The following is a 17,697-nucleotide window of genomic DNA, read 5'->3' on the forward strand; positions in this document are numbered from 1 at the left end:
CTCTGGATTACCCTTCTCCATGGTAGGGTTGAGCATGGCAGGGATAAGCAGTTCCATGCTCTGCTCTGCATTTGTTGCAATCTAAGTACCAAACGTTGTGAAAACAGATTTAGGTACTATACTAATACACAGTATAGATCTTATTATCTAATAGATAATCCAATATTATCTAAGATAGAGTTGCACATAAATGACACTAATTCAGCAAGCACTTAGTGGAGTCAGTGCTGGATCTCTATTGCCTTGTATGTGGAATAATTACTTATGGTTATAAATAGATCACATTAAGAGTAACATGATATGCAGTATGTTATCAAACACACATCTATTTACAAGACAAATTCTTGACCCTCCTCTAGAAAGGCCAAAGTAAAAAAAAAAATATATAAATTCATATCTTAGCTTGCCCAACAAAATTTTCTAGAAGGACAGAGTCTGAGAATCAGTTATACTTTGTGCATGCATGATAAATACTCTGGCATTTTTCCCTAGTACACTGTGGTGTGGTTTTTTCACTCTGAACTTCAGGCTGTTTGTGCACAATATTTCTAAATAGTCATATATTAATTTTGCCTCTCTGACAGAAAAGGGAAAAGGTAAAATTAGGAAGCAACTTATATATCCCTTTAAAAGAAAGTGTATAAGTTCTTGGAAGCTGTGGAAAATAAGTGAAACACATGCCTTTTATTTCTAAACAATATTAACCTTGCCAAGAGAGAACACGCTCTTGGGGTTTGGTGGTAAGGTAAACAATTACTAATTTCCCCTATGAGTAGGAGATAATGAGATAGGCAAGCATTTTTTCTGATAAAATGTTCCTTAATTTCAACATATCTACTTTTAGAATCCAAGTTGTTAGCTGAAAAGATTTTGTTTTGATTGATGTCATAATTCTCATTCATTTAAAAGAGTCAGAAATGTCAAATCATTGTTACACAGGAAGTTTTTGGCTTGGATCAAAGTGACATTTCATTTAGCAGTCTGAATAAATGCACAGTTTAAAAGCCAACTCAATGAGAAGGATACATTCTGAAATCTAAGTAAATACTTCCAACTACTGAATCCAATTTCTGCTTGTACACAAGTCATCCCTTTGGGACTGAGAAATCCCTCTGAATTTTGGCTTTTTGGAACAACCTTTTAATTCAATTCAGAACAAAGATATTGAGATTAGGTAAGCCATTTCTTGCCTTCTCCTTAAAAATACATATTAAAAATATTAATCTTACACAAGAGAGAGAGGAGAGTTGCACGCAGGAGGATGCATAAGCTGTCTAAGAACCGTAAAATTTTCCTGCTTGCCACACACATTAGGTAGATGTTGCAGCAGTGCTTATTCTCAAAATTGTACTGAAATCTTTCAGGATATTTTTAATCAATCTTCATTGCTTGTTGCTATTGCTGCTGCATTGCTGGGCAAAGCCCTCAGCTTTTATTAGAAGTTAAAATATTTTTACACTTGTTACTTGCACCGCTGCAAAGAAAAGTTAACTCAACCAGAACTCCCAGAAGCTACCAAAGCCCAAGACAAATAAAACCAGAGAGAATTAAGTCTTGTGAATTACACCAACCATATCACTTTGCCTCAGGATTTGATGATGCCTGGAGCAGACTATGCCAAGCTGGCAATTTTGTCAATTATGTTTCATTTCATACATTGGGGCTGTCATAGAATGAATTGTTACCGTAGATGTCCCTGGGGACATAGAGCTCAGGCAGCCTCACACTACATGCTAAAAAGCTTTCTCAGACAGGGCTTGTCAGAAAAAAATATCTTCCACACAGAGCCCTGCCCTACCTGCAGCTGAGCCAGAAGGAGGGAAGCAGAGCCCCCAGACACATTCACATTCTGCACAGAGGATGCTGCACAAGAACAGCCCCGGGGCCCCCTTGCAAGGGATGCTGACCCTAATGCAAACCAGCTGACAACAGCAGTACATTAAAAACAACCAAACTAGGAAATCGACGTGTGAAATAGCAGAACTGTGTCAAGGACAGAAACATGCATCAAAAAACTAGAAGAAATATGTACTTGCCCAACTCCTTGTGTTCTTTTCACCGTATAAAATCACTCTGGCAGAAGCAAGACCCCCTGGTGTACCAGTCTCTTATTCTTAGATGGTGCCTAGAAAAGAGAGCTAAGCACAAAGACAGGGGTTCTTAAGTCCCCAAACCTTTCCTAGGCTTTTGTATGGTTTTGAATCTGTTCCTATCATCTGATCCTAACTGCTGTCACCTGCCAGTAATTTCCTGCCTTACTGTCGCTTGTTTTGCCATCACTGGATGCTGCCATGGCAGAGAGGAAGCCTTGCCAGTGCAAAATACTGAAGAAGATTTGAAAGGCACCTATCTGGTCTCTAAACAAATTGTCAGAAGTGAGGAAGCAAGAATATTTGTTTCTATCAGCTGCTTCATTAGCACAGGTTGAGGTGGTAATTAAGCACTATTATGATAATGATGGACTTAACTGGGGGCTGCTCAATGGCCTGGAAATACCATGCCCATCAGTGAAGACACACAATTATATTGCCACTTCACACTGTTTGCTGTCACCTCTGTACCTGAACCATACTAATAACATGAGTGAGTCAAATCCATTTCGGTGCAGCCAAGCAAGCTGGCCTAAGTCACTCTCATAGAATTGGGAATAAGCAGAGGACATTTTGTGGACATAAACCGGATTTATGCCTCCAGTTACTTGTTCTATCCTTCAGCTGAACCATGTTAATGAACTAACTGGGAGCTCCCAGTTTGCTTCAGCACAAAGTCAGCTATTGCTGCACAAATCAGATGAGCCCCTGAAGTGGATTGGGAGCATTGTCAGAGTGTGTGAATGTGGCTCAGCTCCAGGGGAGAAGCAGATGCAAGCTGGGGTGTGGTACTAAGCAGATGGAAAACGGTGTTTCCCTAAACAGTCCCACTAGATCTGCAGCAGCACATCTGCTGCACCCCAGTGTGTGCCTTCTTCCTTTTTCCACTTACTGCAAAAAGATTTGGACTGAATCCCCTCTTCCACTGAACCTTCAGTTGATGTTCAGACCCATGGAGAGATGACATAAGATATGACCTTTCCCGTGTATTTGCTTGCTACATCACACTGGCTGTGAAATAAGAAAGACTCATGAAGTGTGGAGTATTGGATTTCAGATACTATTTGGTGCTCATGCTTTCTTTGCAATGTTTCTGTATCCAAATCGTATCCCTTAGCTAGGCTGAAGGAAATGTATCTTCCTTCTTGTATATGGGAAAACAAAGCAGATGGTCTCAGTCTGAGGGACAGATGTCCACATCAGAAAACTGTCACCGCACTTGACACCTTCCCAGTCATACTGGCCAAAATCCTCCAGAAAAGAAAAAACACACCTTGCCATTTTGCATACATTTACATTCATTTGCATGCATTCAGGCACCTACTGAGCAGAATGCTCAGCCTTCCCATTTCTTAAGTTGCACTCAACCTCAGAAGGACTGGTGTGAAGATTACTTGTTAAAAGAGCTGACTGCCTGGTGACTTTGGTATGCAAGCTATTAATAAAAAGGACCCTTCCATGCCAGTGTCCTATTCTCTTCCTGCCTTTTGTCACAGGGATGAGTCTAGGCACAGAAAAGCAGCTCATAACGGCACTGCCCCATGCAGAAATTCTGTAAAGGCAAATGAAAACCCTTTTCTGCTAAATTTTCTAGGACATGAGCAAAGCATTTGACACTGTCCCACATGACATCATCCTTGTTGCTAAACTGGAGAGACACAAATTTGACAGAGGCACCACTCAGGGGATAAGGAATTGAGTGAATAGTTGCACTGAAAGAGCTGTGGTCAACAGCTCAATGTTCAAGTGGAAAGCAGTGGAAGTGGCATTCCTAAAGCATCAAGACCAGTGCTACTTACCATCTCTGTCAGTGACAGGGACAGTGGGATTGAGTGCACCCTCAGCAAGTTTGCTGCTGACACCAGGCTGTGTGGTGGAGTCAGCATGCTGGAGAGAAGGGATGGCATCCAGAGGGACCTGGACAGGCTGGAGAAGGGGGGCCTGTGTGAACAACATGAAATTCAACATGGCCAAGTGCAAGGTCCTGCATCTGGGTCAGGGCAATCCCAAGCACAAATACAGGCTGGGGGAGAATGGATTGAGAGCAGCCCCAAAAGAATGTTGTTATTGAGAAGCTCAGCATGGCTGGAAATGTTCATTTACAGCCCAGAAAGCCAAATGCATCCTGGGCTGCATAAAAAGTAGTGTGGCAGTCAGGTCAAATGAAATGATTCTGCCCCTCTATGCCACCCTCATGAGACCCCACCTGTAGCAGTCCCATTCAGTTCTGTTTGTAAAGAAGGACATGGACCTGTTGTAGCAAGTCCAAAGAAAGCCACAGAGATGCTCAGAGGGCTGGAGCACCTCTCCTATGAAGACAGGTGGAGAGAGCTGGAGTTGTTCAGCCTGGAGAAGAGAAGGCTCCGAGGAGACCTTAGAGCAGCCTTCCAGTGCCTAAAGGGGGTTCTGCAAGAGAGCTGGAGGGGGACTTACAAGGGCATTTGGTAACAGGAAAGGGGGAATGGCTTTAAACTGACAGAGGATGGGTTTAACTTAGATACTAGGAAGAAATTCTTCACTGGTGGTGAGGTACTGGAACAGGCTGCCTAGAGAAGCTGTGGATGCCCCAGCTCTTCAAGTGTTCAAGGCCAGGTTGAAGGGGCTTTGAGCAACCTACTCTGTTGGAAGATGTCCCTTCCTATGACAGGGGAGATAGAACTAGATGATCTATAAGGTCCCTTCCTACCCAAATAATTCTAGGATTCTGTGATTTTATGACAAGACTGGTGACATTGTCAGAGTACAAAAAACATAATCCCATCCTGTTTTCCTTTTTTTTTTTTTTTTTCCTGGCAGGGAGTTTTCTCTTCCAACCTCAAACAACCACAGAAGGCTCCACATCTTTATTTTTCATAAGTGAGGCAGCAATAATTCACTGGGGTTGTGGTGGCTGGAATGCCTGGGGGATCTGGGTGCGGCCAATATGAATTAGAGGAGAAGTCAATGAAACACAGGAGACTACTGAAGTGCCTTAGTGCGAGGTTTGTTTCCCAACATGCAGGCACATTGCTGTCTGAGTTCATAGGAAATTATCCCACATGGAGCCTTGCATCTAGTAGGAGGGGAAAAAAAAAGCCAGATAAAAACAAACCAAACCAAAACACAGCAGATTGCTCAATGCCATCTGTAAGCCAGTTAAAAGGGGAGGAAAAGGAGATCTCTTAATGCAGTCTGCTTGGCCAAAACTGAGCCCTGCTCATGGGCCACTGTCTGCAGGGGCAGGAAGAGCATCCTGCCTCCCCATCCTGCATGACGAATGTCCAGCTGTGGGCTGGGGGCTGTGATACCTGTTCCCCATCAAGGCCCCTATGAAACACTCAGGTGGCAATTATTGCTGAGTTATGAAGACTCTAGGAAATGCTGTGTGTGTTTTACAGTGCTAGTTATGATTGCTTGGTGAGGGAGGAGGAGAGGGAAAAGCAACCATTCTCATGAGAATTTTTTTGTTTGCTTCATTTTAGTGTCATTTTGTATTGGTTCTTCTCTTCTTCTCAGCCCTGATGATGTGATGATATTGTGCCAGGGAGGAGGGGCTGTCTGAAGGTGAATGGCAGCAAATAAAGAAGCAGAGAGGCAAGACAGGCTGCTCAGCATTTCCTGTTGGTCACCCAAGGCCTATGCCCTGTGTCTCCATCCCTGCCAGAGCTTCAGAGTGACTCGGGGTTTGTCCAACCTGCCATGCACAGCTGTGATGAATTCCAGATGCTGGGAGCAGCATAAAGGTGGCAGAGCCTTTTCCCACACAAAAAAAAAAATTAACAGCCAGAGAGATTTTCAGCCCCAAGGACCTTTGCCTATGAATCTTGTCAGCTTCCTTGCCACCTCCATAGCTTATCAACAAATCAAGTAGGTTTTTCTCTCACAGGCCATTATATTTCCCACTTCTTTCTTTGGCACAAGGCAAAAACAGTCACAGAGGCTTCCCAAGCTGAGTTGGAGACATGGCTGCACACACAGCTACAAGTGAGGAAAATGCCACTTGTTTTCACTCTCTACCCGACACATGACAGCCTGTTACACAAAATCAGCAGCAAAACTCCCCCCCACTTTTGCAAAAGAATAACCCAACCCAAAACTTATGTAACTCTGCAACTAATCTTTGGTAATCTTGAGCAAGGCATTTAAATCCAGGGGCTAAGCCTATTCTTCTCATCCCCGCCACCCCCCAGCCTATCTGTAAAGTAAAAAGGGAAACAAATAGAAGCAAAGTTCACAGCCTTGTGATTTTTCCTTTTGACCAGAGTAAAGTGGCATCGTGTCCCGAGGCTGCTCTGAAGTAAGCCCTCCTGGCTTGCCTTATCCCATGCTCTGAGCACCTTAAGAGAAAAGCTGCTTTCAGAGCAGCTGTCAGTTGCTCTTGGCTGAAGCATGGAAATCTCTACTCTCGCCACGTACCACTGCCTTGCTTTTGTCTGGTACTTTTTCGTTGCCTATTCCATCACACACGTAAAAACAGAGGAGCGGCCATCTGAAGTGTTCCTTTACGGTGGGCAGTGGAAATATTTGACAGTCCTCAATCTGGTAAGCAAATCCTGTTGTACAGTGATACCAATATGTCTGTTTGTTTGTCTGCCATCTGCGCCTCAAGACATATGCAGCTGGTGTATTTGCTGCTGTTAAACTGCTTCCTTTGGTGGTTTTTACCCCAAAGGAAATTAAGGAGGGATCTGTGCTTGTGCTGTGAAATGTATTCACAGGTTTCATGCAGAAAGAATATTGACTGCTGAGATGCTTGGTTTTCAGAAAGTACTTCAAAGCTAGCTGCCTCCTTGTAAAAGAGACATTGTCAGTGGGGAGAAGGACAGAAAAGTGGGAGTATGTCCTGCCAGGACACATACAAGTTTGGTGCCTGTTTTCTAACCTTTGATTCAAAACATTTCAACACTACTTGGAATTTTACTTAAATTTTTAAATAGGCTTTTATGTCCTCTAAATTACAGAAAAAGTGAAACAAAGCAAAGCACCATGCTAATTTAGCCATTCAGAGTACCTGCTTCATTTGACAATCAGTTGAGAACAGAAGGGAAAGCAGCTTGTGGAGAGAGCTGCTTGTGATATTATTACATGAGTGTCAGCAGCGCTTTCAACTGGTTGCACATTTCCTAAAAGCACACAGAAAAAGAGAGACTGTAATGTGTTCTGTTTCTTCTAATGTGCTATCATTTCACAGGATAGAAATTCAAAGTGAAAGTACGTGAGATACCCAGGGGAGAAGGCTTGTTCAGAGTCCAAGGCGTTCATCAGCAGCTCAGGGAAGTAGTGCTGGTGGGGTGGAAAGACCAGGCTTGTGGAGAGGTTTCCTATGAGGGGAAAATTTCCAGCACACTTGCTAGTTTGAAGGATGACCACAGGGACCTCCATAGCTTTTCATCCATTCTGTGTGACCATCAGAGTTAAATATCAGTGACATGTCTGGTCTGGGGCATGTTTGTCTCTACTTTTACCCTTCACAAGGAGACATCCTATGTTGGAGTTCAGTGGAAGCCTAAAGGCTCCCCAGCTCCAAGTGGGGCTTTTGGAGACCTTCAGGGAGGTGGGCAATTTGGTTTTCCTCTATCCTCAACCATTCTGTGACTCTGTGAAACATTTGCAACCAAGAAGCAGTGAATGGCAAGTGAAGTGACCTCAACAACCCAGGGATTCTGGTCGCCCCAGCCCTCTCCTCAGTGGCCAAGCCAGCTGTGGGAGGATGAGGACACACATATATCACTGCAGTCGGGTGGTATCACTGCTAATTGCGATGGTGCCTGTTTATCAGTATTGCCATTTTGGGGGAATAGCTGACCCCACTAAAATACCACCCATACTTTCAGGCAAAACAGCACCTCCACTGCCATCCCTTGGCACCATTATAATGAGATTTACCACCCAGCTCTAAAGCATGAGATCAAAAGGACAAAGCAAGTAACCAATCTCCCAGTATTCTGGGATGAAGAAATACTCACTGAAATTGTCATCCAGCTTTCCTTAGTGATCAGCAGTGGATGGTCAGGGAAAGGCTGCACAAGGCAAGAGCATGTACAAGCATGAGCTGAAGTTTCCATGGCTTTTCTGTCCCACTAGCGTAGCCAGCCAAAAAATAAATCCAGGCTAAGGTAGCTAATATCTATTCAAAGCCTTCCTTTCATCTATCTAAAGGAAAAACATGCCTATTCATACTTCTGGTACTTTTCCTATCCTCTGTGCCATGAGGCAAGTGTGCCTTGTGTGAAATTGCAGTTCATTTTGTTGGTGTAAACCTGCTTCCTTGACAGCTGAACTGGATGCCTCATTATTTCTGTGTTGTAATTTAATTATCCATCCCTGTTCACGTTTTCTTTGCCACAAATTAGAATGGCATTGGATTATCCTCTCAGTTACTGTTTTCTGCTGGCTGGAAGTCCAAACTGTTTTCATTTCTCTTCACAAAGGGTTGCTTCTCATTAAAGCATCCATGTCACCCTTTACAGCAGTTTTTCAAGTTTCACGAGGGAGTAGGTGGAGCAGGCCGCAATGGTCAAGTTATGGGTATATATGGGTTGATACAGTGGCCTAAAGGTGTTTCCTTGTTTGTAGTTTAATTCTTCTTGGCTGCTCTTAACTCTCTATTTGTCGTTTTTGATCACTGGTAGGCAAGGAGACAGCAAGTTGAGAGAGCAATCGACACTGAGAGTAATATTTCTTTACTGGATGGTGACATCTAATATAGAGCCCACTGTTGAAAAATATATAATTGAAACTGCTTTTAAATTTTTTATGAAATGCTTTACATTGCACTTATCAACACCGATTTTTGCCTACTATTTGATCACTCAGGCACTCAGTACCCTGAGATTCTTTGGCAATTTTACAGTCAGGTCACTTTGACAGGGAAAAAAACCCACCAAATTCACGAAAGTGTACCACCTCAGTATTTGCTCCCTTTGCCAGCTCATTTACAGATGTGCTGAACAGCTCAGGTTTTATTAAATCTCCATGAGAGAGGGCTCTTGCTCCACTTCCCCAGTCCTTTGGCTCCCAAATTTTAACCACTCATTGATCTGATCCCAATGCTGAAATGGAGCTGCCAGCCAAAAGGGAAATGGTTTGGGGTGAAGACATTGCCTATCTCATGCAGAAAATGTGGCAGTGGGAAAGGGTGTGCAAAATTACTCCTTCATGGATGGTAGTCCTTCTTCTTCAGAGATTTATTTATTTCAAGAAAGGATTGCCGAAAAATGAAGAGGCATTAGGGAAAGAAATGGTGTCACCTCCCCTTCTCCTGCTGAACTGGGTAGCATTTTTTGGTAAAGCAGCAGCAAAAGGTGGCAAAAACTTCTTGAGATGCTGTATAAGAGAGGAAGAGTGTGAGAAGACAATATGTCCCACATGCTGTGGTGCTCTCTGTGGGGCTCCACTGGACTTAAAGGACTCATCCCATGGTCTGGCATTAAGCCACTCCCTGTTGTTGCTGAGGAACATCGAGGAACAAGAGGTGCCTGTCAACCACACTTGTCCATTGGGTGCACATCCAACACACTGAATTTTGGTCAGTCTGGATGCAGCCCTAGAAAACACCTGGGGATGTTGGGAGTTATGGTCATGGGGAAGAAGAGCTGGCAAAAGCTTCACATAGGGCTGTTCTGGTTCAGTGGATCTGCTGTGCTGGGCAGGCTTGGGCAGAGCCTTGGAGGCTTCCCCAGAGCCAGGAACACAGAGACAGCCTTTGTCCAGCTCTTCTGCCTATGTCCTGCCAGACTGGGATTGCCTGCCTTCTGGCACTGCCTGTCTGAATCACTTGGAAATTTTCCCTCCAAAATTTCTCTTATTTCTTTGGAATAGCATTTAAAAATTTCTTTCTGTGGAAAGCTGCTCTGGCTGCCTCACTGTGATCTGAAATATAAATACTGGGAAAGCTAACATTTTCAGAGGATGGAAGTGCTGCTTGTCTCTCAGTTTTGCTGGAGAGACGCTGGAAGAATTCCTTCTAGATATGACCCTCTTTTAGCACCTCATTCACTTCCTTGCTAGTCATGTGGCTCTCCCAAGAGAGCTACATCTTTGACATTGCTTCAGATTCATCTTCTTAATGATCATAGCAATCAAGATTCACTAAGGAAATATTTTTGTAGGGGGAAAGAAAGGATAAGTGGGCTTTGTATCAAAGAGGTTAATTGACCCATTATTGAAAAAGCAGAAATGACAGATAAAACCACTTTTATATTAATTTCATTCATCTGTGACACAAAACAGTGCAAGCAGAATCATTCATTGCCTGAAATATCTGAGCTCATAAAAATCTGCTCTCTGCTGTAAATCCATTAGTAAATCACTGCATATAAGCACACTGCACCTTTAAAAACTGTTACTTGTGTTCCTGGCCCAGCTTATTCCTTATACTTTTGTCTTTCATAATGGAAATTGTCCTGAAAGCTGCTTTGTATTTATTTCAGAATAGGCCCAGTATTTAGTAAAGATATTTTCCAAGACACTATCATGTGCATGGATGTGTGTCTACACTAAATGTTGACTTTTATGTCTAATAACTTGCTCAGAATATTGGATTTATCCCTCCCTAAAGGGCAGAGCTTGGAACCCGATTTATTTGTACTAGTTGGAGATTTCAATATACACATATGGCAAGATCTTATACACAAAAGTAAATCATGTCAGGTTAGTTAAACAGAAACACCCTTTTGATCATGGCACCAGATAAATATTGAGCTTTGTCTTTGTCACTGTGGGTCTCAGTTTGGAAAATTGATCTGGCCAAATTAAATGTTTCTACAGCACCCAGCACCATGGAACTCTGCAGGGTCTAGAGGGGAAAGCAGCCTCTCTCCAGCAGGAATAATCATATCCATATTCTCCTCTTTGGGTTAATCATTAGCTTTCTGAATGCTTCCAGTCTTCCTTCTGTTCGTGTGGGAACACTTTAGGGAATCCTTTCTATTTACAGCCAGTGGATTTATATTCCATGAGTGCCTGCAATGGATTTGTGAGTGCCAGCACTGCTGCTTGGGAAATTCACAGGACATCTGGAATAATTTGATGTTTTCTTTTTTTTTTTTTTTTTTATGTCAACATTTTCCCTTTAATGGAGGGCTACACGATTTGGATGCACCTTTCTTACAAGAATTACTCCAGTGGGTTTGGAGCTTGGATTTTAATTTACTGGGGGTGTACAATGCCAGACTGTGCAGTATTTGGGATGATCCTAGCTAAGTTCAGTTTTCTGGTTTGAAAATTACTCGTATAACCTTCCATTGCTCTTGGAAATACAGGGTGATCACTAAATTGTCTGCAACACCTTTGAAACTATGGTGATGAACAAGGGTAGAGTTACAGCAGCACAAATCCAAGCTCCTGAGGCTGAGTTCAAACTTCTTCAGGAGTTGTTCTTCTCCATGTTTAGCCGGAGAAATAGGTCAGGTTACACATTCAGATAAGCATTTTCCATACAGAAGATAACATTGTCCTCCCCTGTGTATAACAGAATATTTACCAGGCTGAGAATGTGGCTGTTTTGGGACTGTTTCTTTTCAGTAATGTTTATTTTAGTTAATTTTGAAGCGGGGAAAGAAGCAGCCTATCCCTGTCCCATGATTAATGTAAGGCTGACCATGAACAAGATAATAATAGCCCCATCCTCTGGGAACCAGGCTTCTCCCTAATTGCTTTATTGGCAATTAGTCACCATGTGTCACTGGACTGTCACCACCCTCACGTTCATTTTTCATGCCTTTTACAGAAAGTTGCTGCTGATTCTACAGGGTCTAACAAGAGCTTCTGTTTATTACCAGGCTTTTCTTAGCTCTTCGAGGACTCAGTGTTGGTGTCCTGGTGAGGCCAAGGGTTGGGACAAGGATTTGGTCTGAACCTGTGTTTGTGTCTAAGTACACTGCACCCCAGCATGGACTTTACTGAACTAGACCCATGACTTGGAGGGCTGAATCACTACTGACTGAAAAAGTGCCTGCTAACTGTGATAATGGGGAGGGGAAAATCACACTCAAAAGAGTTGCTTTGAGTCCCTCAGAATTGAACAAAACCCTCTGTGGGTTCTGATGAAGCTGCTTGGTTTCATTTTTAATGTGAAGATATGTCTGTTCACCCTAGGCCTTGATAGGAAACACGTGGCTTTGCAGCTGAGCTGGGTGATGCACAACCGCTGATACCTGGTCCTGGATGACCCTGGGCCAGTTACCCAGCCTGGTCGGCACCTCCCTACCTCCACTGCTGTGGGTCTGCACAGGGAGAGGGACAATCCAACAGTGGTACTTACTGTCCTGGCTCTCTGGGCTGTGGAAAGGATAGGGAAGGAAGACTGTATCTTTTCCCTATGCTGGGAAGAAACAAAATGTTTGGGGACAGTGGCAGATAACTGCAAACTATGGTAATTTTCTTGCCCAGGAAGACTCAGTCTCTGGAAACTAAAGCTTGCAGAAGCCCTTGTTTGACAACAGGCATGGTGAAATCATAGTCTCCTCCCCCCTCATATATTTTGATAATAAAGGAATTTCTGATGGAAAAACATTGCACTAATTCTGTCCCCTCCCAAGCGCCACCCTTTTCAGCTTCTTCAGAAACTGATGAAATAACCAGCCACAATTTCAGAGGCTTTGCTCTAAATAAATATCTGAGTCAGAGTAAGATCATGGCAAAAGAGATCTCATCCTGAAAGCTGTAGCCCTCTTTCCATTTAAGCATCACTAGCTGATCTAGTGTTTGCAGTAGGCTGCATTTCCCACATTACATTACTCTGGGACAACATAGCCTTAAAAAGAAGAGGTCACCCCATGAGTTAAGTGAACTAAACTGACTTGGTGTTAAATGCAAGACAGTGGAAGAAGTATTTTTCTGCAAGATTCTATTCAGCCTTTCTGTGTCTGACAAATCTGGTTCATCTTGATCTGCTGTGTAGTATTAAGAGAGAAAATGAAGCAAATAGAAAAGCAATATTGGTTTAAACAACAGTAATATGACAATTTTACACATAATTTGGAGAACTCTGTTTTGTCACTGTGTATGTATCTAATTCCTTACCAAATCCTCCTAGTGTCCTCCCCCCAAAAAATCCCACCCTCACTACCTATAAATGATTTAAAGAAAGAAGGAATAAACCTTCAAAACACAACCTCTCAATCCTAAAACTCATTATCAATCGTCTCATTTAAACTTAAATAAAACTTCATTTTTAGTTGGTGACGTCTGGATCTTTGCTTCTAGGTACTTGAAATCCTTTCTTGAATCCCTTTGAGTTCAATAAAAGAGGTTCTGTTTTTTTAACTTCTGCACCTAATTCTCACCTTAGATCATTTTGAGCTACTTGACACTGAGATCAATTGCAATGTGAGTCCCTAGAAAGAAGAACCTGTGTAGGCTAAATAGTGGAAAAGCTATCTAGCAGTTGCCTTACAGGAAAAATGGCCTGGCATAATTTGTTCTCTCTTGCTCAGATGTATCCAGTGGTCAACCATTAACATAGGAAGTATGATGGAGCTGGCTTTCAACATGTCCCTTCGCTTCACCCATTTGAATCACATCACACATCTCTGTTTAATCTGTTAACTGGGATGCTGTTAAAGTTATCTCCTGACCAACTTTATTTAATCAGTTTGGGTTAGTAAAAGAGATTTAGCCAACAGCTATTTCCCTCACACAGGCTTGTAGCTCATGAACAAAACAGCTCCCTGAAGAGCATGAACAGATTTCATTGAGGAACATGCTAATAAAAGCTGGATGAGTTTCCCTCATTAGGTGTAATTACTTTAGGTTTTGCAGGCTGTCTTCTATGGGGTGTCCTTCCTGGCTGATGTGTTGAGACTAATTAAGAAACTGCGATGTGCTAAGTGCATAATTTCCAGCAGAGACCTTCTTTTCAGTGTCCTGGCTTTCCCAGTGTCCACAGTAAGTACCCTTTGTCTCTGTATGTGAAAATAACGTTTGCATAAATGATTAGGGGTCTATAGTACCAAAAGTATGTGTATGAAATAGATAAGAACTAAAAGTTTTCTTTTACCATTGAATTTGGAATGGTTTGGACCATTTAGAAGAAGAAACAATGCTCAGCCTGTCGTGGTTGAGAGCAAAGCCTCTTGCACAAACATGAGAGTTGCTGTCCTCGAGGGGACACAGATTGACCCCAAAGGGCGAATGAGGTGTAACCTCTCTGTTAATCTCATGGTCCAAATAGCTGTGGATTTATCAACTTAGGGCTTTTCTCTAAAGGGCAGCACAGGTCAGGAGGACACAAGAGAGTACCTAAGAGGCAGCAAAACCTCACATCTCCTTCTTTGACACCAGAGTAACTTTAAATAAGCCCTGGAGAGAAACAGATTCATGGAGAAAATAATTATAGTCACAGCCTACGTCAGATTCATCATGGATCACCTACTCCCTCAGAGACAATGCTGTTTATCAAAATGCTGTGTGTTGGACAGGAACTGATGGGTTATTTATACATGTAGGTATGCTCTGTGAGAGTGATGCCTGCAGCCAGTACTGAATCTCAGAGGGCTGAGAAACACTGCTTAAACATGGTCCACAAGCAGCTCAGCTGGCTGGCTCCATAAAAAAGCCCTGCCAGGGATGGAGTCAGGGTGTTCACTATGCTGCTCTCATATCCTGCCAGGCATCCTCACCATGCCCACAGGACTATGGCACAGGCTCACGCTTCCAGCATCTCACATCCCTGAGTTCTAGCCCCAAGCACAAAGTGTGCCAAAATACAAAGCCAGGCCAAAATTACAAATCAGCTCCCAGGTATCAGTAACTGATATCAGAGATCATTTCCTTCAGTTAAGTTGTCCTACTGTAATTCCTGATCTATTGGGGGGAAAAAATGGGTGCCCACAGTGTGCAGCTTTCATCTGCAGTTTAGGAATTAGACTTATGAGATGTGAAGGTAAAGAGTAAGTTTATGTGAACTGCCTTATCAAGATCTGTTTTTACTTTCTTACTGAGCAAAACAAAGGCTCAACAGACAGTCCCTTGAGGAGAACTATTTGACCATCAAAAGATCCCATCTGCAAAGGGAAAGGGAAAGAGGAAAAAAAAACCAACAGCTAATCTCAGATTCCACAGAAAATGTCAGTGTTGGCAGTTTATAAAGCAGGGTTTTTTTTTCTCTCAGTATCAACACAGAACACTGAATCTCTGAGTAAATGTGAGATAACATGAGTTTATCTGGCAGTGTCATCATTTTTCATGTAAAAAAAGCATGGAGACATTTTGCCTTCTCAGAAATGAAAGCACTAACCAAATCCTATCAGTTATGTTTGTCTTCCATTTTTAAATTTCTTTCATTTTGCATTTTGGTTCCAGTTTGTGTGTATATCCTTTTGGACACTGTATACCTACAACCGAGAGCTGGTTTACCCCAAAAGCCTTGATGGAGTCATCCCGCTCTGGTTAAATCATGCTATGGTGAGTAACAAACACCTCAGCCTCTTACAGAGAAAAGGGAGATTTTGCAATGCGTGCCCCACCACTGCATTGTGCCGTTTTCCAGAAGAGCTTCACAACTTTTCCGTTCTCAGCTCCTCCTTCCTGCTTATCTGAATCTTATGTTGAGCTGTACGCAGCAATCAGATGCGTGTGCTTGAAGCTGCCTCAAGAAGCCTTTTAGCACACAAGGAGCGTCAGTTAATCGGTGCTTGTCAAACCTCTGAAGTCAATGAAATGATGTGTAGTCATAAGGAAAGAAAATCTCACTTATTGTAGCTCAAAAAAGAAATTGTGTCTGCTAACTTAAGTCTCTGAAATACAAAATGGCTGTGAATGTAACAAAGCAGCCCTTAATTTTTAAAAAAGGTGAAATAACAAAAGAGAATCTGACAGCTCTACAGCGAATAAGCTAATGTGTGCACAGCTTTGAATAGCTGGATTGCAATGATTGTTTACAGATTTTCTATAAATACTTTCCAGATTTCTCCTTCATTTGCACTGGCCGTTTTTATGATGTGTTGAATAATCACATATTTCTCTTCAGTCAAGTGAAAGGAGGCTGACAGTAACATGGAAACTGTGGGTGGATTGCAAGGTCAGGGAGGCCTCGTGGGATGAATGGGAAGTGGGAGAGAAGGGAGAGGTTCAGCTCTAGGCTGAATCAGAGAAGCCAAAAAGTATGAAATAATCACATAGAAGACTAATTTCTCTCCAGACTTCATTTCTTAAGAACAGTGCCTTGCCATCCACTGCAGTGGATGTACCCAGTGAGTGTTGAAGGTAAATCTGGGAGGGTTTGGGGTGTCTGGCTGAGGACAGCTCAAGGTTTGAACAGCCCCTTGATTTAGACAGGTGCATTCAGAGTCGTGTGACTGGAATCCAGACACAAGAGGCATGTCCGCATTGCTGATACCCGAGTGGGGAACCACAGCCATCATGCACTTTTAACCTCATCACCTGCTCTCTGTCCACCAATTCATTTCCACCAGGATCTTTCTGTGGCTGTCCAAACCTCTGCACAGGTGCAAAAGGGCTCTGCTCTTTCTGAAAACCATCATCCACCAAAATGAAAGATTCTTCATGTCCTCAGCATCATGCTGGTTTCAGGTCCAGGATTTAGTATGGTGAACTGGTTTAAAATCCTCACAGTGGTGGAGGTGCTGAACAAGGGGCGAGGGGGGAGTAGCACAAAGTGAAGCTCAGAGAAGATAGGCTTTGCTGCTTGTTTTAATCCTGGCTCACAGCTGAGAATTTGCCCTTTCCATTTCCACATTTGTTTATGACATCGGAAGGTTGAGAGGTGTTAGGGCATACATTTTTATTTCATGTGCAAGAACTCTTTTCAGGAACTCCTCAAACATATCAGTTATAACATCTTCTTACCTCACCTACATCTACATTTCATAACAGATTCATTGTGACTACAATAAAAAGCTTTTCTGTATCAGAAGTGTCAAAAACAGGTGTTAAAAAAGGAAAAACAATTCTCCCTGAAAATTATTTTGACGAGAGAGAAACTTCACATAAAGCAAATCTCTATCACAACCTGATATTTTCTTTCTGAAGCTCTTAATACACTGCAGACATCTTGTACTTGACAGTTCCTGGGTAGGAAATTTTCCTTCCAGTCACTATCAAGCATAAAACATCTGCCACCAGCGTAGACTGATCCCTGCTATTGACAATCCTTGTGTTTTAGAACACCTTCCAACAGGTGCCTTCAGGCTTAGCTGAGGTATTTCCTTCTTCCAACACAAAATATCCAATCGAGACACTGGGGAGATCCACAGACATACCAACACTTTAAGGGACAATCTCCAAGTTCTGATTGCCAGGCAGACACTTTTTCTTTCTTGCATATTGCCGTTACATTATGGCTCTGAGATTACAGGCATTTCATGGCAGATTGAAGCAGCATGTAGCTGGCTTTGGAGGAGAAAGACACGGGTGTATCAGTAGTAACCATCAGTGCCATATCATTTGCAGTGGGAGTACTTTTTTTTTTAAATCTCAGTCTATTTTAATGTTGTACATAGGGAAAGCATATGTTGTTATGTAACTGGAGAGTGAGCCTAAAAAATAACTATGCAAACCCACTTCAGGAATACTGAGCTCCTTGCCTTTGTTGTGATGCTTCCTTGCAGAAATGAATAACGATTTTTTCCTCACATGAACTGCTCTTACAGTGGGCAAGGGTTGT

General features: G+C 42.6%; 1 protein-coding gene across 1 annotated transcript in view; it reads left to right on the forward strand.

Moving 5' to 3' along the window:
• The first annotated feature begins 6,458 nt into the window (after nt 1-6,458).
• Nucleotides 6,459-17,697, forward strand: part of ADTRP (androgen dependent TFPI regulating protein) — a 29,251-nt gene continuing 18,012 nt past the window's right edge. Inside the window, exons 1-3 of the mRNA XM_030943699.1 lie at nt 6,459-6,611; nt 13,824-13,958; nt 15,375-15,476. Of these exons, the coding sequence (XP_030799559.1) occupies nt 6,459-6,611; nt 13,824-13,958; nt 15,375-15,476 (390 nt within the window). The remainder of the gene's footprint in view (nt 6,612-13,823; nt 13,959-15,374; nt 15,477-17,697) is intronic.

The sequence above is a fragment of the Camarhynchus parvulus genome, chromosome 2 (genome assembly GCF_901933205.1).
Source record: "Camarhynchus parvulus chromosome 2, STF_HiC, whole genome shotgun sequence".
In the NCBI taxonomy this organism is placed as follows: domain Eukaryota; kingdom Metazoa; phylum Chordata; class Aves; order Passeriformes; family Thraupidae; genus Camarhynchus; species Camarhynchus parvulus.